At 38.9% G+C, this 25,793-nt stretch overlaps 1 protein-coding gene across 1 annotated transcript; it reads left to right on the top strand.

Moving 5' to 3' along the window:
* Positions 1-1,993: 1,993 nt before the first annotated feature.
* On the top strand, positions 1,994-25,313 carry LOC115223309 (U6 snRNA-associated Sm-like protein LSm1). Its single transcript, XM_029793819.2, has 4 exons — positions 1,994-2,189; positions 17,181-17,249; positions 19,656-19,771; positions 24,777-25,313. The coding sequence occupies exons 1-4, from the start codon at positions 2,009-2,011 to the stop codon at positions 24,951-24,953; spliced, it is 543 nt and encodes a 180-aa protein (XP_029649679.2). The 5' UTR covers positions 1,994-2,008; the 3' UTR covers positions 24,954-25,313.
* Positions 25,314-25,793: the final 480 nt, after the last annotated feature.

The raw sequence follows: 25,793 nt of genomic DNA, 5'->3' as shown, positions 1-25,793 counted from the left end.
TAGACGGAAACTGAAAGAAGCCTGTCGTATATATTATATATATATATATATATATATATATATATATATACATATATTATATGTATATATATATGTGTGTGTGTTTGTGTGTCTGTATTTCTCCCCCCAACATCGCTTGACAACCGATGCTGGTATGTTTACGTCCCCGTTACTTAGCAGTTCGGCAAAAGAGACCGATAGAATAAGTACTGGGCTTACAAAGAATAAGTCCTGGGGTCAATTTGCTCAACTAAAAGGCGGTGCTCCAGCATGACCGCAGTCAAATGACTGAAATGAGTAAAAGAGTAAACGAGTATAAATTGTGACTAAGGTTTGGTAGAAGATTTTAATTCAAAACTTATGAAAACAAGACATTTGTAATGAGAGCCAGAACCGGTTTCAGCCGGGTTGGTATCAAAAGGGTTAAAAAGGGGCACTACAAAAAAAAAGAAAAGAAGGTTAAGAGCCACTGCACTACACTAAATTTCCTTGGACTTTGGTACATTATATTATACTTCAGTACACAAGACTTCACAGTACAATACTGGTTTCAAATTTTGGCACAAGGCCAGCAATTTCAGAGGAGTGCTCAAATGATATTTATTCATTAAACCCGAAAGGGTTAATGAAATAAGTCGACCTTGACAGAATTTGAACACAGAAAGTAAAGATGAATGCAATACTGCTAAGTGTGCTAATGATTCTGCCATCTTACTACCTTACTTCACTCTACCACATTACACTTCTTTAAACCATACTTCATTAGACTACACACTATGCTACATATTATTCTACACAACACTACAATTCATGACATATTACAATACACTACATCATAACTACACTACAAAACACTCTGTTATGCTACACTGCTATGCACTATTACATTCCTTCTTTACACACTGTACTGCATTTGTTACTGGAGCCAATGGGGAGCCTTTATGGAGACACAGAATCTGCTGGAAACTCTCAGCCAAAATTACCTTTATATCACATTCTACTGTTTTAAAAAAGAATATATTAAATAATGTACTTTTATGTACATTATTCAATGTGTACATCATACCAACATGATGAAGAGAGGACTAAAAGTTCCAGGCAGAACCTTCTGTCATCCTCTCTCCCTCTCTTTCTCTCTCTCTCTCTCTCTCTCTCTCTCTCTTCTCTAACAAAATACTAAAGGCATCTTTTCTTCTTCCTCAGATCAAACTACTACTACTACTACTACCACCACCACCACCACTACTACTACTACTACTACTACCACCACCACCACTACCACTACCACTACTACTACTACTACTACTACTACTACTACGAAGAATGATAATAATAATAATTGGGGTAACACTATCGATCATCAGTCTGTTGAACAGGTCTGACCTAGGGCTAAAAATGCACAATAACTGCAGTAATAAAATTCAACAGCAGCAATGGCAAAAGGAGGGAGAGAGGAGAGAGAGAAGGGAAGAGAGAGGAGGGAAGAAAGAGAAGGGAAGAGAGAGAGAAGTGGAGAGAGAGAAGTGGAGAGAGAGAAGGGAAGAGAGAGAAGGGAAGAGAGAGAGAAGTGGAGAGAGAGAAGGGAAGAGAGAAGAGAGAAGGGAGAGAGAGAGAAGGGGAGAGAGAGAGAAGGGGAGAGAGAGAAGGGAGAGAGAGAGAAGGGAGAGAGAGAGGGAAGAGAGAGAAGGGAAGAGAGAGAGAAGTGGAGAGAGAGAAGGGAAGAGAGAGAAGGGAAGAGAGAGAGAAGAGAAGAGAGAGGAGGGAAGAGAGAGGAGGGAAGAGAGAGAAGGGAAGAGAGAGAGGAAGAGAGAGAAGGGAGAGAGAGAGGAGAGAAGAGAGAGGAAGAGAGAGGAGGAAAGAGAGAAGGGAAGAGAGAGAGGAAAGAGAGAGAAGGAAAGAGATGAGGAAAGAGGAGGCGTATGAGGAGGGATGAAGAAGAAGAAGAAGAAGAAGCTATAAATTGAAACGGGAAACGTCTAAGGGGGATAATTAGTGTGACGTTGTGAGAATGCTAGTTCTGAAAGATGTCAGTAGGTGGCGGTGCGTTCGCGGGCCGGGCACCGACTCAGTTGTTGCGGAGAAGAGGACGGCGGAGGCTGAAGAAACAGCCGCGGCGACATCATCGGCTTTTCTCTATTTAGAGATGTCTTATCTGCCCGGAACTGCTAGTTTGGTCGAAGAAATAGACAGTAAGTTCGTACACGCTTACGTACATATATTCATATAAAACAAACAAAACAAATTAGTTGGTTTATATTTATTGAATAAAACCTCGATACGAAGTCGCAGCGACCAGGTCTCCTTTCTGCGACTTTCGTTCTGTTGGATTACAATAAAAACAATTTAACATTAAAGCCAAGACATACTCAGTCCTTCTTTGTAGAGTACATAGTTTTTTTTACATGTAGACAGTGACTTCGAAGCTTCGGTCTGCTAACCGGACTGTTTTAATACACCTTAATTAATTTACATACAACCACTGCGTACGTAATTAGTAGTGAATGTTTTCACTAGTAAATGAATGTATAATTGTAATTTATTACTGAAAACTATATATAATAATAATAATGAAATTATTGTATACAGTGCTCAGGTGCACCACAACATATATACTATAAACTATATATACAACATATATGCTATAAACTATATATACTATAAACTATATATACAACATATATACTATAAACTATATATACAACATATATACTATAAACTATATATACAACATATATGCTATAAACTATATATACAACATATATACTATAAACTATATATACAACATATATACTATAAACTATATATACAACATATATGCTATAAACTATATATACTATAAACTATATATACAACATATATACTATAAACTATATATACAACATATATACTATAAACTATATATACAACATATATACTATAAACTATATATACAACATATATGCTATAAACTATATATACTATAAACTATATATACAACATATATACTATAAACTATATATACAACATATATACTATAAACTATATATACAACATATATGCTATAAACTATATATACTATAAACTATATATACAACATATATACTATAAACTATATATACAACATATATACTATAAACTATATATACAACATATATGCTATAAACTATATATACAACATATATACTATAAACTATATATACAACATATATACTATAAACTATATATACAACATATATGCTATAAACTATATATACTATAAACTATATATACAACATATATACTATAAACTATATATACAACATATATACTATAAACTATATATACAACATATATACTATAAACTATATATACAACATATACACTATAAACTAGTGTGTGTGTTTTTACAATGTATTGTGCCACAGCCAACTCCTCATGTAGAACGAATATTTTGAAATTAATATAAAGAACTGTATCATAAACGTTAGCATGTTTTCCTATGAGAACAGGATTATATTAAAATAGGCACAAGGACTGGTTTTGTTATTTGGAATAAAAAACCTGAACAAAAAGCATGTTGAGGTCCAAAATCCTTCTGGTATACTTTTATTCATAAAGATTCCACAGACAGTACTTGTATTCGTCTTGATATAAATATATTATGTTGACATTCTGAGTGGCGGGATTTGAACTTAGAACGTAAAGAGCCGCAGCTAAAATATTTATTGCGCTTTATATAACTATGTTTTAAAATGTCTAAAAAAATTACTTATTAAAACACGGACACTCACACATGTACGTTTGGATATACAAACAATCAGAATGTGTATTTCATGCAAGAGGTAATTAGTCCGTCGCTTCTCAGAATTTCATTTCTTCCTCGTCGGAACGAATGTAAATCAACTTAGAAAGAATATATACGTTGATATTATATTTTAGTCTTGCAGGTGCGTAGGGTCTTCAGTATTAACTTGCCTGAGGACCCACAGTACCCACAGGGAGAAACTCAGAGTAACCAGAGACTGATTCGACTAAAATAAAATATATTATTAAATCTCTGCTATGGTATTGAGTACTATTTGTTCCGACAGTCAATACTAAACGGATACACACTCACACACCTGTTAAAGCCCTCATATTGCACAAAATTAGAAGTTCTTTATCGACATGTTAATTTTTAAATTAATACAGAACCTATATGGGACAGCACATTTCAGAATTATTAAAAATATTCTTACTCCTGACAGTCAAATATTTAAATGTTGATTAATTAAAGTGAAGATAGAGAAAATCGATTAATTGCGTTATTTAGAAAATGTATATTTCTTAATTGTGAAATATTTGAGTTTAAAATTTCATTCTGGTATGAACAACTTTAGGCCTGTTTATAATTTACACATACTTTTTCAAAATTATATTTCAGTAAAACATGAACGTCAGTTCTTTGAATCTATCTTTAGGGTACATATTTTTCTTGGGCTTGTCACTTACTGTACGGAATATTTTATAAGGGTTTCGAATTTGGTTTTAACTTCGTCCCTTTTCTCTCATTGAAGATTGCAGTCCCTTAATATTCTCAGTTCAAACCTAACCCTAGCAAACTTAACTTTTTCCCCTCCATAACTATAAAAAATTGAAATCTAAATCCTAATAGATAGCACTTTCATTTCTTGGTCTCAAAAATCATCGACCATAACAGACTCCTTTTGCAAACAAGGTTTCAATTCTTTCTCAGAAACTTAACCATTTGTAGATGACGTTCTTGTTTCATTCTATTTTTGTAATATACTGTATCCACTCGTTTTTGTATTGCACCCTAAATTTAGTTTTAAATCTTGGTACAAGTTTTTTTTCCCTTCAAAGTTTTAGCTTTGCAACATATCTAAGTTGCTCCCTAGTTCCCCCACCCCAGTTAAATTCTGATATAAAATAATGACACTAGTAAATATATTTCTTTACTACCCACAAGGGGCTAAACACAGAGGGGACAGACAAACGGATTAAGTCGATTACATCGACCCCAGTGCATAACTGGTACTTAATTTATCGACCTCGAAAGGATGAAAGGCAAAGTCGATCTCTAGGCTATATATAGAGTGTTCTACTATAGCTCTGAGCTGACCAAAGGCTTGTGAGTGAATTTGTAGAGAGAAACTGAAAGAAGCCAATCATGTGTGTGTGTGTGTGTGTTACTGTCTCCTTGGGGTGACATTGCATAGTATTTGTAAATGAGTGTGACCACCATGCAAGCAGTGTCCTTCATTGTCAGTATTCCATAAAAACATGTCTGGTCATGGGGAAATATTACTTTGCCTTGAAACCGGTAAGAGTGGGTGCCAGGAAGTGCATTTGGCTGTAGAAAAATCTTCAACAAAATTCCATCCAATCCATTTGAACATGGAAAAGTGGGTGTAGGAGTGGCTGTGTGGTAAGTAGCTTGCTTACCAACCACATGGCTCCGGGTTCAGTCCCACTGCGTGGCACCTAAGGCAAGTGTCTTCTACTATAGCCTCGGGCCGACCAAAGCCTTGTGAGTGGATTTGGTAGATGGAAACTGAAAGAAGCCCGTCGTATATATATATATATGCGTGTTTGTGTTTGTGTGTCTACCGATGCTGGTGTGTTTATGTCCCCGTTACTTAGTGGTTCGGCAAAAGAGACCGATAGAATAAGTACTAGGCTTACAAAAGAATAAGTCCCGGGGTCGAGTTGCTCGACTAAAGGCGGTGCTCCAGCATGGCCGCAGTCAAATGACTGAAACGGGTAAAAGAGTATTAAACAGATGATGCTGATGATGTCACAGCCATATTTATAAAATGTCAACTTTCTGAGTCAAGAAAATTTAATGGGTTCACTCCTCTCTGTGTGGTGGGCCACCATACTGAACACGTGGACCTATTAGGAGCCTCTTAGTGCTGCAGTGTTTCTCAACCAGTTTTTTGCCTATGGACTCCTTTGATTCCTATTTATCAATAACTATTCAGTTTATTAAAAAAATCCTTTTTTTATGATGAAATATTATTAGGAATTGTATAAAAAAAAATTAACATTTTGTGTATCGTAGAAATATAACCAGTTTATTACTCTTTTACTTGTTTCAGTCATTTGACTGCAGCCATGCTGGAGCACTGCCTTTAGTCGAGCAAATTGACCCCAGGAATTATTCTTTCTAAGCCTAGTACTTATTCTATTGGTCTCTTTTGCCGAACTGCTAAATTATGGGAATGTAAACACACCAGCACCGGTTGTCAAGTGATGGTGGAAGGACAAACACACATATATATATATATGACAGGCTACTTTCAGTTTCCATCTATTAAATCCACTCACAAGGCTTTGGTTGGCCCGAGGCTATAGTAGAAGACACTTGCCCAAGGTGCTGCGCAGTGGGACTGAACCCGGAACCATGTGGTTGGTAAGCAAGCTACTTACCACACAGCCACTCCTGCACCTATTGTTTATCGCACATAAATTTTAATAACAATCTCTTATGGACCCTGGTTGAGAGCCATTTCTCTAGTGTATAATGGTTGCCCCACTTGTTTGACTAAAACCCATATCTCCCTCAAATCACACTACATGCTTAACAACCACAATGTTGTAAATTTGGGGTTAGAAATAGTCTTTATATATCTCCATGCCTCACTATTAACACTTAAACAGTGGACATCGTCAATTGATGTTTTCGAAAAGTTTACATCATCAATTAATGCCCAAGTACCTACTTCTTGTAATGTACTTAAGCAGAAGCAGCCCTTATCAAGCAAATGGAAGATTTATACAGAGATAAAGATTTTACTTATTTTCCTTCATCGTGAGATAGGGTTGATGATGATGCTCTAGATAGCACACAAGGTGATGCTTTTACTAGCTCTGGATAGGAAAATTGTATTTTCTTTTTTCCTTCTTTCCTTTAGTACAGGGGTCTCCAAAGTACGGCCCGCCAAGGTTTTTAATCCGGCCCGCCGAGCTGTCCTCCAAAATTATAAAACAAATGTCAAAAAACAAGCCTTGCCGAAATCATACAAAAACAAATATACTTTACACCCCTTTTAATACGTTTGACAAATATAGTACAGCAAATAGACGCAAGACGACGCTAATTGATTTGCCATCAATTAATGTCTTTAAATTGCGCCGGCGAATTAAAAATTTATACACTAAACTTTAGTGTAAATATAGGTTCTTTTCCACTCTCCCCGTTTTAACTGACCCATCAGAACCACCATAAAATGAATTAACTTCGCTATGGAGCTACCTATCATTCATCTTAGATAATAGGCGATTGTCAGTGAGATGGATGGTGCTGCTTACAATGAAGCAGAGATTCAATTTCTAGCTTTATTGATGTCGCAGAAAAGTCAACCTATTCCGTCAACTGTCGAGAGAGCAGATACGACAAGTATGACGTTAATAAAAGTCCCGTGCCTAGTATAATAAAAGAAGACAAATATCGATTTATCGATGTTACCTACATCTCACGAGCGATGAATAGAGAGGGTTGAGCCTGACGTTGTGTGGTGGTTTCTAATCCTGGTGCAGTCGCCAATCAGCGTGGAGTAAAGTTCGATGCGCATTCCGTCAGTCAGCACAGACTTGGCGTTTTCGTTGTGCACAAGTGTGAGTCATTTGTCGTCGTCGCTGCCGAAGTGAATGCACGTATCGAGTGACCTGTGAATATTGTTTTTACTTGTTTCGTCCTTTTACATATATCGTCGAGCAAAATCTGTCGACCCATGGTAAAAATGTTAGCTCAAGGAAGAAAACGAAAAATCGACTCTGAGTGTAGAGTTTTTAAGGAACAATGGAACATAGACTATTTTGTCATAGAGTCAAACAACAAGGCACTATGCGTTATATGCACCGACACAATTGCAGTACTTAAAGAGTACAACATTCGGAGACATTATGAAAAAAAGCATTCATCACAGTACTACTAATTCATTGGACAGCTACGTAAAGAGAAATTTGACAAATTAAAGAAGAATTTATCATCAATGCAGTTTGTTTTCAAGAAGAAGGCTGTAGAAAAAGAGAGAGCAACAAGAGCAAGCTTCCATGTTGCTAACCTTTTGGCGAAGAAAGGTAAGCCATTTACAGATGGTGAACTTATTAAAAAGTGCTTGAATGAGGTAGCTAAGAAAATGTGTCCAGAAAACGTAGATTTATTTTCCGCAATTAGTCTTTCTGCGAACACTGTTGCTCGTAGGGTTGAACATATTGAAAGAAATATTAAATCACAGCTAAAAGACAAAGCCAGCAAGTTTGTATGCTTTTCTGTTGCACTTGATGAGTCAATTGATGTATCAGACACATCCCAATTGTTATTGTTCATCAGAGGAATAAATGCCAATTTTGAGATTACTGAGGAACTTGTATCTGTGCACAGCATGCATGGAACAACAACAGGCATAGATATTTTTAGAGAAGTGGAAAAGTCAGTGGCTGAGTATAATTTGGAATGGAAAAAACTAAAATGCATAACAACAGATGGTGGCAGAAATATGTGTGGAACCAAAAAGGGCTTAGTTGGGCAAATTAACAAAGTAATTGAGAATTCCGGTGGATTGAAACCTTTGGTATTGCATTGTATTCTTCATCAGCAAGCACTATGTGGAAAGCATCTTGATTTATCATCTGTATTAGATCCTGTGATTTCCACTGTTAACTACATAAGATCTCATGGACTCAAACATCGCCAATTTCGTGATTTCTTGGAGGAAATGAATGCTGAGTTTCCAGACCTACCTTACTATACTTCAGTAAGATGGCTTAGCTATGGAAAAATTCTGGCTAGATTTTTTGAGCTTCGAACTGAAATTGAAATATTTTTAAATGAGAAAAACCATTCACAGGTGTTGCTCAAAGACAGTGAATGGCTCTGGAAATTAGCATTTTCAGCCGATTTAACTATGCATCTCAATGATTTCAACCTACGGATACAAGATGAAACTTCACTCATCTGTGATTTGTACTCAAAGGTGAAAGCTTTTCGTAAGAAATTAATACTATTTGAAAGTCAGTTAACAAGAAGCTGCTTTACTCATTTTTCACGATGTGACAAATATAGACAGGAAGCTGCCACTCCATTTCCAAACTTGTTTGCTCAAGATGTCATTTTAGCTTTGAAACAACAGTTTGAAGAACGTTTTTCTGATCTTGATGCATGTTCTTCAAAACTAAGAATTTTTGAAAATCCATTTAACTCTGTTATTGGAGACTTACCTTCTGAGTTACAAATGGAAGTTATTGATTTGCAATCCAATGACATCCTGAAGGACAAATATAAAGAGGGAAATTTGATTGAATTCTACAAATGCCTTCCATCCGACCAATTTCTTCATTTAAGGAGGATTGTCTGTGAATTCATTTCAGTTTTTGGCACCACATATTTGTGTGAGAAGACTTTTTCAAAGATGAAATACACAAAATCCTGCTACAGATCACAATTGTCTGATGAACCTCAGTTGGACAAAATTTTGTCAGAAATGAAACAATTTCATGTTTCCCCTATTGATCAAAGTTAAAAAAAACATGTTAATTGTTACTGATATTATATACATTGTGATTATGTACTGAATAAATAACCTTTTTTAATTATTAATTCACTATTTATTTATATTATTTTGGTAAAATAAATAATTTAGAACCTTGGCCCCCGTAGCTTTAAAAATTCAGCAATGTGGCCCTCCGCTGGAAAACTTTGGAGACCCCTGCTTTAGTACATTTACTCTTTTACTTGTTTCAGTCATTTGACTGCGGCCATGCTGGAGCACTGCTTTTAGTCGAGCAAATCAACCCCTGGGCTTACTCTTTGGAAGCCCAGTACTTATTCTATTGGTCTCTTTTGTCGAACTGCTAAGTTAAGAGGATGTAAACACACCAGCATCGGTTGTCAAGTGATGTTGGGGGAACAAACATATACATACACATGTATATGTACATATATATACGACGGGCTTCTTTCAGTTTCCGTCTACCAAATCCACTCACAAGGCTTTTGCTGGCCCGAGGCTATAGTAGAAGACACTTGCCCAAGGTGCCACACAGTGGGACTGAACCTGGAACAGTGTGGTTGGTATGCAAGCTACTTACCACACAGCCACTCCTGTGCCTATATGTTGAACAACAATGCCAGAATTTCAAATTTATGCTTGTGCCAAATGGAAAGGAGAATAAATATTTTGCAACAGTTTCCAATAACGAGATTGTAAATTTTATTATGCAAGAGACTAACAATTATATTTTAATTTTTATATTTATTTTCATAAGTATAAAAAATTACCTTTTAAGAAAAAGATTTTTTTTACGGCTCGTATGGCATGCATTCATGCAACCCTTTCCCCCTGATTAAGAGTTAACTAAGAAAAGACGCATTAGATAATGTAATCCTTGATACAGCCATAGCTGGAACACCTTTGATTATAAACCTGTTTAAGCAGGGGAGTGGGTGTGTGGTAAGTAGCTTGTTTACCAACCACATGGTTCCGGGTTCAGTCCCCCTGCATGGCACCTTGGGCAAGTGTCTTCTACTATAGCCTCGGGCCGACCAAAGGCTTGTGAGTGGATTTGGTAGACGGAAACTGAAAGAAGCCCATCATATATATATGTGTGTGTCTGTGCTTGTCCCCCCAACATCGCTTGACAACCGACGCTGGTGTGTTTACGTCCCCGTTACTTAGCGGTTCGGTAAAAGAGACCGGTAGAATAAGTACTGGGCTTACAAAGAATAAGTCCCGGAGTCGATTTGCTCGACTAAAGGCGGTGCTCCAGCATGGCCGCAGTCAAATGACTGAAACAAGTAAAAGAGTATTAGATTAAGCATTTAACCAGCATTTTCGTTGTTACTTACATACCTTTGCTTAACCTGAGTCTTTAGCTTTGATATTTGTGTTGCACAGCAGGATTGAACCTGAGTCTACATGATTGCAAAACAAACATCTTAACCACAATGCCATGTCTGCAGCTGTATTTTCTCCGGCCTTCCTTTGCCAATTTCTTTTGTTATTGTCGCAACAAATCTTGAGTAGTCTTCAGTCTGTATCCACCCTAAACCCTTTATTGCATTATGTGCTGTAGTTACCTTTTCCCTGTAATGCAGATCCTGCTAAAACTTTTCGCTTAGTTCTCTGCTCCACAGAAAATTCTGGAACTCGTTCCATTCTTCATACCAGACCATTTCTTTTCCATTTTTGTAGAGTGGCTTATTTGGAGGTGGAATAGCATGGCCTCTCAGAATTGATATCTTTGGGACTGGAGACCTACTCCAAATGTTTGTAAAGATGGATTTTGGACCAGGTGGTAGATTAGGCAAAGGGCTAAATTTATAACTGATAATGAGTCCCATCCATGACTGGACTTCTTAAAATATGCTTCTTTATTTCCCTCTAGGCATATCTTTAACCCTTTAGCATTTAAACTGACCATATCTGGCCCTAATATTCTGTTTTATGCAACAGGGTTTGTAAGTTCTGTCAACATACTGACTTGTCTATATATATATCTCTTTTACTCTTTTACTTGTTTCAGTCATTTGACTGTGGCCATGCTGGAGCACCGCCTTTAGTCGAGCAAATCAACCCCGGGACTTATTCTTTGTAAGCCCAGTACTTATTCTATCGGTCTCTTTTGCCGAACCGCTAAGTGACGGGGACGTAAACACACCAGCATCGGTTGTCAAGCAATGCTAGGGGGACAGACACACAAACACACACACATACTAATACACATATATATATATATATATACATATATACGACAGGCTTCTTTCAGTTTCCGTCTACCAAATCCACGCACAAGGCATTGGTCGGCCCGGGGCTATAGCAGAAAACACTTGCCCAAGATGCCACGCAGTGGGACTGAACCCGGAACCATGTGGTTGGTTAGCAAGCTACTTACCACACAGCCACTCCTGCGCCTATATATATATATATATAATTCTTTGTCTCTCTGTCTCTTCCCTATGAATTCCCAAACCTATAATATTGTTACATTTTTATTCTTTCACTGTTGGAGCGTATAAAGCTCTAAAAGAAAATAGTTTGAGTGAAAAAACTTGAGTCACTTTAAGATAGTTTTTTCTAATGCATGACCGCTCAGTGGTGTGGTTGAAATCTCATTGGTCAGAAATAAAGGCTTATCAGCTGTATGTGGCCCATAGCGGTCATACGCACACATGCACGATCGCATGCATGTTTTTTCAATAAAGGGAGAAATGTTGATAGTGTATTTAAAATAAGTAGATTGTAGGAAGAACCTGCAAATATTGTAAAGACAAATATATTTACACACAAAACAAGATTGAAACAGACTGAAATCAATTTTAAGGCAGATTATGACAAAACTAAATTTAAACACTTAGTGAACAAAAATAGAAAATATATTATTTTTCAGGGAGAACGTACAAAAACCGTAGCAAGAGACTTTTACGCATGACTAATCGAAATACATGAAAGTTGATTTGTAGACAGAAGTATATGGGTTCTCTGAGCACCTTTTCAAACTCCACCTGTCTAACACCTGTGGACATATTTACAAAGTCAGAAAACAGCACAGCTCCCACGACTTTAGGAAACATTTTTTCACGCTGAGAGTTGCTGAAGCATGGAACAAACTGCCGGCATCAGTTGTTAGTTGTTGAAGCACTGCATCCTTCAAAACTTCCATGCTTCCTGAGATTCGCCAACACTACACCTGATTTTCTCCCCTCCATACACACGCAAGCATGTATCTGACTCGTACACTGTTCGCTTTCCAGACATTTGTACATTACTGCATATTCTTTATACGCACTTTTGACAAGTTGTGGTGCACCTGAGCACTGTATACAATAATTTCATTATTATTATTAGACTAAAAGAGAGGAACTATTAGAGAGGGTGAGAGAGAATGGGTAAGCGAGAGAAATAGAATGAGAAAAGGGAGAGAATCGGTTGAAAACTGCAGACGTTTTTAGAGAAAAGCCCATTTAAAACACAGTTTTCTCCAGTTTCTCACTTTACGCAGGAGCTCTGGGCAAAATGTGCAGGACCATCCTTGGCACATAAGTGATGTATGAGTGAAGTATGAAAATCGGTTGAAAACTGTAGAAATGCATATGTACTACATACACAGACATCCTTTGTTTTTTATATCTGTATTAAACTAACTCTCACTCTCTGACACTGGTGTTTAGTTCCAAACTAACCCTGGTGGAGCAGATCTCTGGTTAATGTTTTTCTAGCCAACCCTCTCTAATTTTCACACATTGGATAACTCTTTACTCTTTTACTTGTTTCAGTCATTTGACTGTGGCCATGCTTGGGCACTGCCTTTAGTCGAGCAAATCAACCCTGGGACTTATTCTTTTTAAGCCCAGTACTTATTCTATCGGTCTCTTATGCCGAACCGCTAAGTGACGGGGACGTCAACACACCAGCATCGGTTGTCAAGCAATGCTAGAGGGACAAACACACACACAAACATATACACACACATACATATATATATATATATATATATACGACAGGCTTCTTTCAGTTTCCATCTACCAAATCCACTCACAAGGCTTTGGTCAGCCCGAGGCTATAGCAGAAGACACTTGCCCAAGATGCCACGCAGTGGGACTGAACCCGGAACCATGTGGTTGGTTAGCAAGCTACTTTATTTCAACTATTTTGCCATAAAGGCATTACATAGAGGGGACACTACAAAAACATGTGGAGACATATAACAATCAAGAATAAAATGATACTGTGAGTGACATGAAAATGAACGTGAGAAAATAAATTAAGTTTATGATAACATGCATGATATCTGAAAATGAAGTATGAAATATGACGAGTGTGCTACTCGCCCCACTCAGAGCAACACCACTCGCTGCCTTTGAGTCTGAATTCTTCTCTAATCTCTGGTCTAGTCCTTCTTTTTCCACTCTCACTATCGCTTAAAGACAACTTTCTTTCGCAACCTTTTTCACTGGGGGAGGGGTTTTCTGAATTCTGTGGTGTCTGCTCTTTTTTCTTTTTCTTTTTTTCTTGTGGGGAAAGGGAGTGGGTGGGTCTGGTGTCTGTATGGGGCTGGTGGGTCTGAGTGGTCTTGGGTGGGATGGAGTTGGACTGGGGTACCATTTCACATTCAGTGTTCTTTCTTTTCTTCCTCTTCTTACTTCTGCTCTCTGCTACTATCCATTCTTCCTCCTTTCGTCCGTCTTTGTCTTCGTCCTCTTTTTTCTTCTTTGTCTTCGCAACTGGTTCATCTATTTTTTCCTCTTTTTCTTCTGTAGGGGGCAGTGTGCTCTAATGTGGCCTTTTTGGCCACATTTAAAGCACCGCGGGGTTCTGCCTTCTACCCATACTCTTAGTACTATTTCTCCTATTGACACCGTTTCCGCCAAATTTTCCAGCTCCTTCGCCTCCGCTTGTATGATCATTTCCAGTAATTTTCCTTTGTAGCTTCTTTCCTCTGTCTCTGTGGCTTGGAGGACAGTCACCTCCTCACTTCCAACGAGGACGGCTGCCGCAACCCAAGCCACCTTTATGTCAGGTGGAATTCCTTCTACCCTCACCTTAGAATTTTTTCTTCCAAGATAAGAGGGTAGAAGCACCAGTTCCTCAGCTTTTACGGTTGCACTTGCCAGCCTCCTCGCCTCCTCCTCTGTTTTAAACTGGACAACCACCGTCCCATATCCGCTTCCGTTTGCTATGTATGTTACTTCCTTCGAAAGCCCCTTGAGAGCTTTTTCTACTTTTTCCATCTTTATCTGCTCCACTCTCCTGCTCTCCACTGAGTGCACCTTGTAGGTAATGGTTTTCCTTTCCATGTTTGCCATGACCGTTTTCGGGGGTAGTAACTTTACGTCACTTCCCACCTTCTGTGTCATCTTATACAGCTCCTTCAGTTCAGTCAGGTCCACTTCCTTTTTCTTCACTCCCGCCGCGTCAGCAAAACTCTTTATTTTTTCCAGATGTTGGTCCATCCTGTTCACCGCCTTAATGAGCTCCTCCTCAGATGTGGACAGCTTGTACTCGCTAAGGTCCGAATACATTGTTTTCCACTCGCCAACAAACCGCTGGCGAGCAGCTCAAAGGATTCTGTCCGCCTAGTCAAAACTTGACACAGTAAACAACTCAACGCATGCGCGTTAGCAAGCTACTTACCACACAGCCACTCCTGTGCCTAATGTCCCAAATATACAATGACCCCTCTACTTCTTTTTCTAAGATAACATGCTATGTTTTGAGGGTATAAAACGTTTTAACATCACTGATTCAACACTGACTCATTTGACATTACACGTTTTAATGTTTCTCTATCCGTTTGTATATATTTCTGTTCATGCCTGAGCAGAGAGGTTTTTACCAGACAGCTAAAACTTTGATGTCAAGTGAGCATTATTTTTAAAGTTCTCAAGGATAATGGCACAAAGATAAATGACAAAGCAAGTGTCCAGTAGACCTGTTTTGCATAAATCATACCAATTATCACTAAAGGAAAGACTGAAACTTAAGCAAACAAAGGAGTGATTCTTTATAAACATGTGTGTGTGTTTGCCTGAAGAGGCTCAATCTCCAGTTAGCTGAACTGGACCAAATTATAAGCATCCAAACAGCTGCTCCCAACATTTCCTTCCAATGGTTTGAGGGAAGTGTAGTTACTATCAAGTTGACTATGTAGTCTCCCTTATTGGCTCCCCCAATACTCATACACTAGTGGTATTGAACTGATGTTAAAGGCTAGCAGAATCGTTAGCACGCTGGGCAAAATGCTTAGCAGTATTTCATCTGCCGCTACGTTCTGAGTTCAAATTCCGCCAAGGTCGACTTTGCATTTTATCCTTTCGAGGTCAATTAAATAAGTACCAGTTACACACTGGGGTCGATATAATCAACTTAATCCGTTTGTCCTCTCTGTGTTTAGCCCCTTGTGGGTAGTAAAGAAATAGGTATTTCATCTGCCGCTACGTTCTGAGTTCAAATTCCGCCAAGGTCGACTTTGCATTTTATCCTTTCGAGGTCAATTAAATAAGTACCAGTTACACACTGGGGTCGATATAATCAACTTAATCCGTTTGTCCTCTCTGTGTTTAGCCCCTTGTGGGTAGTAAAGAAATAGGTATTTCATCTGCCGCTACGTTCTGAGTTCAAATTCCGCCAAGGTCGACTTTGCATTTTATCCTTTCGAGGTCAATTAAATAAGTACCAGTTACACACTGGGGTCGATATAATCAACTTAATCCGTTTGTCCTCTCTGTGTTTAGCCCCTTGTGGGTAGTAAAGAAATAGGTATTTCGTCTGCCGCTACGTTCTGAGTTCAAATTCCGCCAAGGTCGACTTTGCATTTTATCCTTTCGAGGTCAATTAAATAAGTACCAGTTACACACTGGGGTCGATATAATCAACTTAATCCGTTTGTCCTCTCTGTGTTTAGCCCCTTGTGGGTAGTAAAGAAATAGGTATTTCATCTGCCGCTACGTTCTGAGTTCAAATTCCGCCAAGGTCGACTTTGCATTTTATCCTTTCGAGGTCAATTAAATAAGTACCAGTTACACACTGGGGTCGATATAATCAACTTAATCCGTTTGTCCTCTCTGTGTTTAGCCCCTTGTGGGTAGTAAAGAAATAGGTATTTCATCTGCCGCTACGTTCTGAGTTCAAATTCCGCCAAGGTCGACTTTGCATTTTATCCTTTCGAGGTCAATTAAATAAGTACCAGTTACACACTGGGGTCGATATAATCAACTTAATCCGTTTGTCCTCTCTGTGTTTAGCCCCTTGTGGGTAGTAAAGAAATAGGTATTTCGTCTGCCGCTACGTTCTGAGTTCAAATTCCGCCAAGGTCGACTTTGCATTTTATCCTTTCGAGGTCAATTAAATAAGTACCAGTTACACACTGGGGTCGATATAATCAACTTAATCCGTTTGTCCTCTCTGTGTTTAGCTCCTTGTGGGTAGTAAAGAAATAGGTATTTCGTCTGCCGCTACGTTCTGAGTTCAAATTCCGCCAAGGTCGACTTTGCATTTTATCCTTTCGAGGTCAATTAAATAAGTACCAGTTACACACTGGGGTCGATATAATCGACTTAATCTGTTTGTCTGTCTTTGTTTGTCCCCTCTGTGTTTAGCCCCTTGTGGGTAGTAACGAAATAGGTATTGAACTGATGTACCTTGTGATTGTAACCCTTGTATACCCCATTGGTTGTGTGTAGTAAACTTTATTTTTTAATTTTTTTTTTTGTCTTTCAGAAAAGCTGCTTGTCGTTCTCCGAGATGGTCGTACATTAATAGGTTTCTTACGAAGCGTTGACCAGTTTGGTAAGATTTTACCTGAATTTATAAAATCTTTTCATGATTCTGTTTGTAATGAAATACACTTCCTGTGGATTTCAATGAGTTTTTGAAATCAAGAAATTTGAAGTTATTTAGTAAATTAACATTTTAGTATTTGCAAACTAACTTAACAGAACCTTACACGATATCGTAATGGTAGGTTTACATTTAGGTAAGAACAGATGCAGGCATAGCTGTGTGGATAAGAAGCTCGCTTCCCCACTGTGCAGTCTCTGGTTCAATTCCACTGCATGGCACCTTGGGCATGTCTTCTACTATAGCTCCTGGCTAGTCTTGTGAGTGGATTTGATAGCCCTTTGTATGTGTGTATCTTTGTCTTGACATCACAAGTGTCTTCATCATGCAAGCAGTGTTGATTCCAATCTCCTGTAAAAATTAAAAAAAGTTTGGCCACGGGGAAATATTACCTTGTTTGAAAACAGGTGAGAGTTGGTGACTGGAAGGGCATCCAGCCTTAGCAAATTTGCCTCAACAAATTCCATTTGACCCATGCAAGCATAGAAAAGTGGATTTTAAAAGGATGATGAACAACTACAAACAAAATGAAAGTCAAAGGTTGTGAGATTATCTAAACATACTGGCAGCAATTATTGCACCTGGGCGAAAAAGTTAGCTTCCTACATTGTTGTTGAGCTGTAGGAAGAGTATCATCATCATTTAATGTCCGTTTTCCATGCTAGCATGGGTTGGATGGTTCGACCGGGGTCTGGGAAGCCAGGAGGCTGCACCAGTCTCCAGCCTGATCTGGCAGTGTTTCTACAGCTGGATGACCTTCCTAACACCAACCACTGTAGTGTAGTGGGTGCTTTTTACATGCCACCAGCATGGATGCCAGTCAAGGCGGCGCTTGCATCAGCCAACGGCACGGATATCACAACTGATTTTTATTTTGATGTTGATGTTCTTGACTCAATAGGTCTCCTCAAGCACAGCAGGTTGCTCTACGATCCAAGGTAAGCACAGCAGGCTGTTCTGTGAGCCATGAATTCACTTTATTTGGTGGGTATCTAACTTCAAAATAATTTACAATTTCCATCGTTAGAAACCTGGAAATTCTTGACTTTAGAATGTTTATGTCTAAACTGCATTATTGTGTTACTTTGTCAGTGCCACGTAAAAAACACCCAGTCCACTCTGTTAGGTGGTTGGAGTTACGAAGGGCATCCAGTCACAAAAACAGAGTGAAGCCAGTTGCATTGTTCTACCTAGCCAGTCTCCGCCAAACTGTCCAACCCATGCCAGCATGGAAAACAGACGTTAACCCTTTTGATACCAACCCGGCTCTGGCTCTGAGTACAAATGTCTTGTTTTCATAAGTTTTGAATTAAAATCTTCCACCAAACCTGAGTTACAATTTATGTTCCTAACACTAGCTTAATGATAACTAAGTTATTTTATTAAATTCTTTGTTATATTCAAACTTAATTGAAAGAAACACATAGCATCTCAAAATAAATACAGTAACGAAAGGGTTAAATGATTATGTACAAACAATTCAACTAAGGAACATTTTATTTTTAAACTAAGGGAGGTAATATTTTTCTATCCGTCTGCCCTAAGACCATACACTGGTTTCATTAACCACCCTGTGGTTAAAAATGTTGCTTCACTGACATGTATACGCTGAAAATGGTTATGTAGGTTAATAATCTTGAAGCTGTAGTTACTACATTATTTACAATGGACGGATAAGTTGTCCTCACCCTGTTTGTTGTCCCAATTCAGCTTTATAAATCATGTACATTATTCCTCGTCTCAAAAATATAGAACTTTAGTTATTAGTCAGAGGTTTAGACTTAAATTTTTAAAGTGAAATTGTGATATTGCTGGTTTTTGTTTTTCAAGGGAGCATGGAATACTTTTTACTTGTTTCAGTCATTTGACTGCGGCCATGCTGGAGCACCGCCTTTAGTCGAGCAAATCGACCCCGGGACTTATTCTTTGTAAGCCCAGTACTTATTCTATTGGTCTCTTTTGCCGAACCGCTAAGTGATGGGGACGTAAACACACCAGCATCGGTTGTCAAGCAATGCTAGGGGGACAAACACACACATATATATATATATATATGACAGGCTTCTTTCAGTTTCTGTCTACCAAATCCACTCACAAGGCATTGGTCGGCCCGGGGCTATAGCAGAAGACACTTGCCCAAGATGCCACGCAGTGGGACTGAACCTGGAACCATGTGGTTGGTTAGCAAGCTACTTACCACACAGCCACTCCTGCGCCTTGGACTTAATTATTCTTTTACTTGTTTCGGTCATTTGACTGCAGCCATGCTGGAGCACCGACTAAAGACGGTGCTCCAGCATGGCCGCAGTTAATTGTTTATCATTTTGTAATATAATTCTCCAATGTCTATTACAGCCAACCTTGCTCTACATCGAACAATTGAACGGATCCATGTTGGTAAGAAGTATGGTGATATTCCTCGTGGAATCTTCATTATCCGTGGAGAAAATGTTGTTTTATTAGGAGAGATAGTAAGTAGAGAAATCTTTCTATTATTACTGGACATACAATGGGGGAGGTGCATGGGTTAGGGTGTTGCACTCGCAATCATAAGATTGTGGTTTCGATTCCTGGACCAGGCAATGTATTGTGTCCTTGAGCAAAACCTCCTCTTCATGCTGTTCCGGTCCACTGAGCTGGTAAAAAATGCATAATCCTGCGAAGGACTGATGTCCTGTCCAGGGAGAAATATATACACTAGAGAGACAGGAAACTAGCCCTGTACTCTTCACAGAGCAATGTAGACTAACCATACAATAGGGGACACTAAGGTGGCAATTGTTAATAATAATAATGAAATTATTGTATACAGTGCTCAGGTGCACCACAACTTGTCAGAAAGTGCGTATAACCCTTTAGTGTTCAGATTGCTCTGTTAAATGTAATAGTTTTTCACTCAAATTGTTTTGAATTAATCAAGCATTATCTTCTAGCTTTGAGGTTTCAGTGATGTGAGTGGTTACTTTTAGAATGCCAATGTAGGTTAGGTGTGAGAGGCTAGATATCGCCAGTTTGAATATAAAACATGTAGAATATCTGGGGCAGATATGGCTGGTTTAAACACTAAAGGGATAAAGTATATGCAGTAATGTACAAATGTCTGGAGAGCGAACAGTGTATGAGTCAGATACATGCTTGTGTGTGTATGGAGGGGAGAAAATCAGGTGTAGTGTTGGCGAATCTCAGAAAGCATGGAAGTTTTGAAGTTAGTGTCAGATTAGAATGTCTTTTGGTATTTGTTCCAACCCTGTGCTCAAAATGCAACCAAACCAGCTTTAACTTTTCATCCCTTTCATGTTGATGAAATACCAGTTCGGCACTGTCTCCTTTTCCTCCCTCTGAAAGAAATCAACTATTTTCAGACAAAGGCGGCGAGCTGGCAGAAACGTTAGTGCGCCGGGGGAAATGCTTAGCGGTATTTCGTCTGCCGCTGTGTTCTGAGTTCAAATTCCGCCGAGGTTGACTTTGCCTTTCATCCTTTCAGGGTCGATTAAATAAGTACCAGTTACGCACCAGTGCGTAATGTAATCGACTTAATCCGTGTGTCTGTCCTTGTTTGTCCTCTTTGTGTTTAGCCCCTTGTGGGTAGTAAAGAAATATATTTTCAGACCTGGAGATGGAAGGGCTCCATCAGATTTAGATGCTATATGTTGGTGATGTCTCTGAAGTGATGGTACCAAGCACTGTAACGGTGCACTACTGCTGCAATGTATCATTGCACGTATAACAAAGCTATAAAGATGTAAAAGATGAGGATGGTGAAATAAATGTGGCCAGTTGCCCCAGTTTGACATCTAGACGTTCACACTCACTGCAGTTAATATGGTATCACATCATAAGCACTTCTGTTGAGAGACTAGTAGTTCTGAACTTCTTTACTTTGCAGAGACCCCCTTCGGCCATGACTGACCATGGGATTGCACCTAGAAAGTTACAAGTCCAGGCAAGGTTGTTTATTGAAGACCAGCAGCCGCCCATGCATACCAGCCTCCCCCTCTTCATGCCATCAATGTTATTCAAGGGAAAGGCAAAGGGACTGATACAGCTTGGCACCAGGGATGACGCAATTGATTTCCACAGCTGAGTGAACTGGAGCAATGTGAAATAAAGTGTCTTGCTCAAGAACACAACACGCAGCCTGGTCCGGGATTTGAACTCACAACCTCAATCGTAAGCGCAACACTCTAACCACTGAGCAATGTGCCTTCACTTTACTTTAGACCAGTGGTTTTCAACCAGGGTTCCGCCAGTACAGTCTAGGGGTTCCGCAAGAAGTTACAAAAATGCTAAAATCAGCAGTAATTTTTAATTCTCCTGTGCAGATGTGTGTGCATAAGACTATTAAATTATTGCACAGGGGTTCCTCAAGCCAGTGGAATGTTTCCTTGGGGTTCCGCTCTAGCAAAAAGGTTGAAAAGCACTGCTTTAGACACATGGGAAGTTTAAAATTTAGACAAGCAGAAAATATTGTTCACACATTGTTCAAAATGCTCAACCATTAGTAGATCTATTGTCGCTTATCAGAGGGACTTGGTTCCCAAAAGACTGATAAATAATCTTTTCTGTGTACTTTTGTAAAAGGTAAAAATGGTAGGTATACTGATACCAAATTCTTGGTCAACAGCAGTAAAGCTTCCAGTGTCATATTTTCTTTTACTGTAAGTGGATATGCTCATCTACATTATTTTTAGGGTCAGGCTCCTTCATATCAGGATGAATGGTTGTCATTGACACCAAACTGATGGCCAACAGCAGCAAAGCTTCCATCACCCAAATATTTTCTTGACTTTAGAATTTTTATATCTAAACTGCGTAATTATAATGTTACATTGTCAGTGCCGTGTAAAAAGCACACAAGCCACTCTGTAAGGTGGTTGGTGTTAAGAAAGGCATCTAACTGTAAAAACTGTCAAATCAGACAGTGAAGCCTGGTACAATCTTCTGCCTAGCCAGCCCCTGTCAAACTGTCCAACCCATGCCGACATGGAAAGCGGATCTTAAACAATGATGATAATGTACAAACAATTCATGAACATTGTCGAGCGGTTAGTTTACATCTCGTTCAGAGATTTATTATTGCTTGCAGACAGTTTTTCAAAATCAGTGATGGAAGTTACTAGAAAAACACTTAAGTATTTGCAAACAGGTCTTCCTTTTCATCGTAAACCGGTGATTACCGCCCGTTGACTGCGGTCCGTGCGTATCCCTTAGGCTTACGAGAAAGGGATGACCTCCCTTTGCAAATACCATAAGTGCACAGATAGTGTGCCTAAAGCCAGCTGGAGATGATCTCCTGGGGCTAAAAGCTACAGTAACACCCACCCTTTGTGGTTAGCCATATTGAGATGGCTATTATACTTTACAATTCATGAACAGTTTATTTCTAAACTAAGGGAGGTAATATTTTTATCCAGCTGTTAAACGATGCTGATGATGTCCCCAAAGACAAGTACACTGGTACAGGGTACCTTTTCCTACAGTGAGAATACACTCATCTGTATTGGTTTGTTTGGATTAAATGCTTTCATAACTGGAACGGAGAGTAGATTCATTGACACCAAACTCGTCCAACAACAGCAAAGCTTCCAACATAATGTACTATACCTTTTCCTGTGTCATTTCTTTAGGATCAGCTGAGCTTACTGTGTTATCCAGGATTAGTGATGAATTATTGATAAATAGGGATACATGTATCAAAAATTTTTTATTTTGAAATACATTTTTAAATCTCTGTAGTACAGAGTAATAAAAATGCGCCCTTTTAAAGCCTAGCCAGGCTCATGGGCCCGGTTTCCCGTTTCAATGGTGTATGTGTTCCCCAGCTGGACTGGACACCAGTGTTACTCCTTTTTGCCAACTGAGTGGACTGGAGCAACGTGAAACAAAATGTTTTGCTCAAGAACACAACGCGTCACCCGGTCCAGGAATCGAAACCACAATCTTACGATCATGATGCTGACACCTGAACCACTAAGCCATGCGCCTCCACTCAGTACAGAGTACCATTTGAGAATTAGATTTAAGCCATTAAAGCTTCTGAAGATGAATTGGATGTTTTGGAGTTGGTGGTGTTTGCAAGGAGTCTCAAAAGTTACCCTTCATTTGTTCTGGTTTTTGATAAAACTGGTAATGTTTGGAATGCTGACTAGACATTGTTTTGCTGCTGAAGTATACATGTGGATAGGGCGAGACATTACAATTTATTAACCCTTTAGCATTCAGATTATTCTGTGAAATGTAATGCTTATTTATTCACATTGTTTGAATTGTTCATGAATTATCCCATAGCTTTGAGATTTCTATCAGGTGGTTGTTTATTTCAAAAATAGCATTGTAGGGTAGGTGTGAGAAGTCAGAACTGTCTGATCTGACAAATCGGGTAGAATATTTCAGCCAGATATGGCCAGTTTAAATACAATTGACAGAAGCACTTTCCCACTTTTCATACAGAGAACTGCATTCACACAGAGTAAGAGAATGAGAGAAATATTAAAAGGTCAAACAAGTCAGCATCAAAGTGATATCAAACAAACCTCTCATTCCCCTCCATAAACACACCACAATCTACCTTTTCACAATGCCATACATCATATCTGCGTACTCACACTTCAAAGAACCAGATTTTTCTACATTTTAACACTACCACCTAACTTTTGCAGAATTCATTTTATCAATATTCAGGTCAAGCCTGAGGACTTGTCCAGTGTTTTGAGGTGGTTTTTGTGTCCCCAACTTCAATAACTCGAAAATACCTGTAGATCCTTCTTTTGGTGGCTTCACAAAATTTCGTGGTTGTTGCCCTTCATCCTTTGATGTAAAGTTGTGAAGTATTTATTGAAAACACCCAATACACTCTGTAAAGTGGTTGGCATTAGGAAGAGCAACCAGCCACAGAAACCATGTCAAAACAGACTATGAAGCCTAGTGCATCTCTTTGCCTTGCCAGCTCCTTTCAAACTAACCTGTGCCAGCATGGAAAACAGACAACTTCTGGAGTTTTCTTCTTTTTCTTTCAGTTGATTGTCAAGTGGAAGGGTAGAAAGGTTACGTCTGCAGTAGCCTGATGGCTGACTGTGTGTAGGATGTTGTAGAGCTGAAAACGAGGTAATTTCTTCTCTGTAAGTCATCTACTCACGATACCAGAGGGTGCACACTCTCCTACCCTGATGTAATCTCCAGGGATACAGGCATCTAGCAACAGGACCTCCATAATGCTATGATGGACCGTGAAGTCTGGCGTAACATAGTAAATTCCATTGTCTCGACCATGGTTGAACAATGATGATGATGTAGGATGTTCTATTACCTTACACATTGAATGAGTATAGGTGATGTTTCCTTAACAGATTGGAGGCAAGGTTTAGGTGTCTGTGTAGGGATTGGAGTGGGGGTAGGAAAGTGATAGCTGTGTGGGAGATATTCTAGTAGTTCAGTAATTGGAGTAGAGTTGATGGTTTTATTTTATTTTTTTTGTAGGATGTGGAGAATGAAAACAGCCAAGATCTGGAGCAGGTCTCCATTGATGAAATACTTGAGATGCAAAGGGAACAGCAACTGAGACAATTGGAAGAGGAAGAAAGAAAGAAGAAAGCTCTTTTGGAACGTGGAGTTCATCCTCATACAGATTCTATCCAAGATGATTATTTCTTTTAACAAACCAAGATGGCTAATGTTCTCCTTTTCACAGTTGGTGATGCTGCTGTCAGGAGCTGTACAGGACTAACACAAAAGACTGATAACATTAAATTTAGTTATCATCAGCTTCAAACTACCTCTGGGTGGTGTTAAGAGAAATGGATGTAGTTGTAGTCTACAGCAGGAATGATGATTATGTATTATTTTGTTGATGCCATTCAACTCACACAAATCATGTAACCTTAATTTAAGAAGCCATGTTTTATTGGTCAAACAAATGAAACTCTCCCGTATGAACACTGGACCAGCGTAGGTCAATACTTTCATCTTAAAATTGGAGCGTTTCACTTCTTGGAATAAAATTTTAAGTTTTTTAAATTTTTTCTTTTCTATGTTTAGTATCAAAATCCTTTTACTTGTTTCAGTCATTTGACTGCGACCATGCTAGAGCACCGCCTTTAGTTGAGCAACTCGACCCCCCGAGACTTATTCTTTGTAAGCCCAGTATTTATTCTATCGGTCTCTTTTGCCGAACTGCTAAGTGACGGGGACATCAACACACCAGCACCGGATGTCAAGCAATGCTAGGGGGACAAACACAGACACACGCATATATACGATGGGCTTCTTTCAGTTTCCGTCTACCAAATCCACTCATAAGGCTTTGGTCGGCCCGAGGCTATAGTAGAAGACTTGCCCAAGGTGCCATGCAGTGGGACTGAACCCAGAACCATGCAAGCTACTTACCACACAGCCACTTTTTTTTGAATAGGTACATCATTTCCTTGCCTATCCTAAGTGGTGACTAGCCCAAGCTACATTATGCAGTCTCTTTGCTTTTAGAGAAAGTGGTTTGTA

Source organism: Octopus sinensis, linkage group LG22, assembly GCF_006345805.1.
Source record: "Octopus sinensis linkage group LG22, ASM634580v1, whole genome shotgun sequence".
NCBI classification, from domain to species: Eukaryota; Metazoa; Mollusca; class Cephalopoda; order Octopoda; family Octopodidae; genus Octopus; species Octopus sinensis.
The sequence above is the reverse complement of the archived record's forward strand: the minus strand, read 5'-3'. Positions and strand labels throughout refer to the sequence as shown.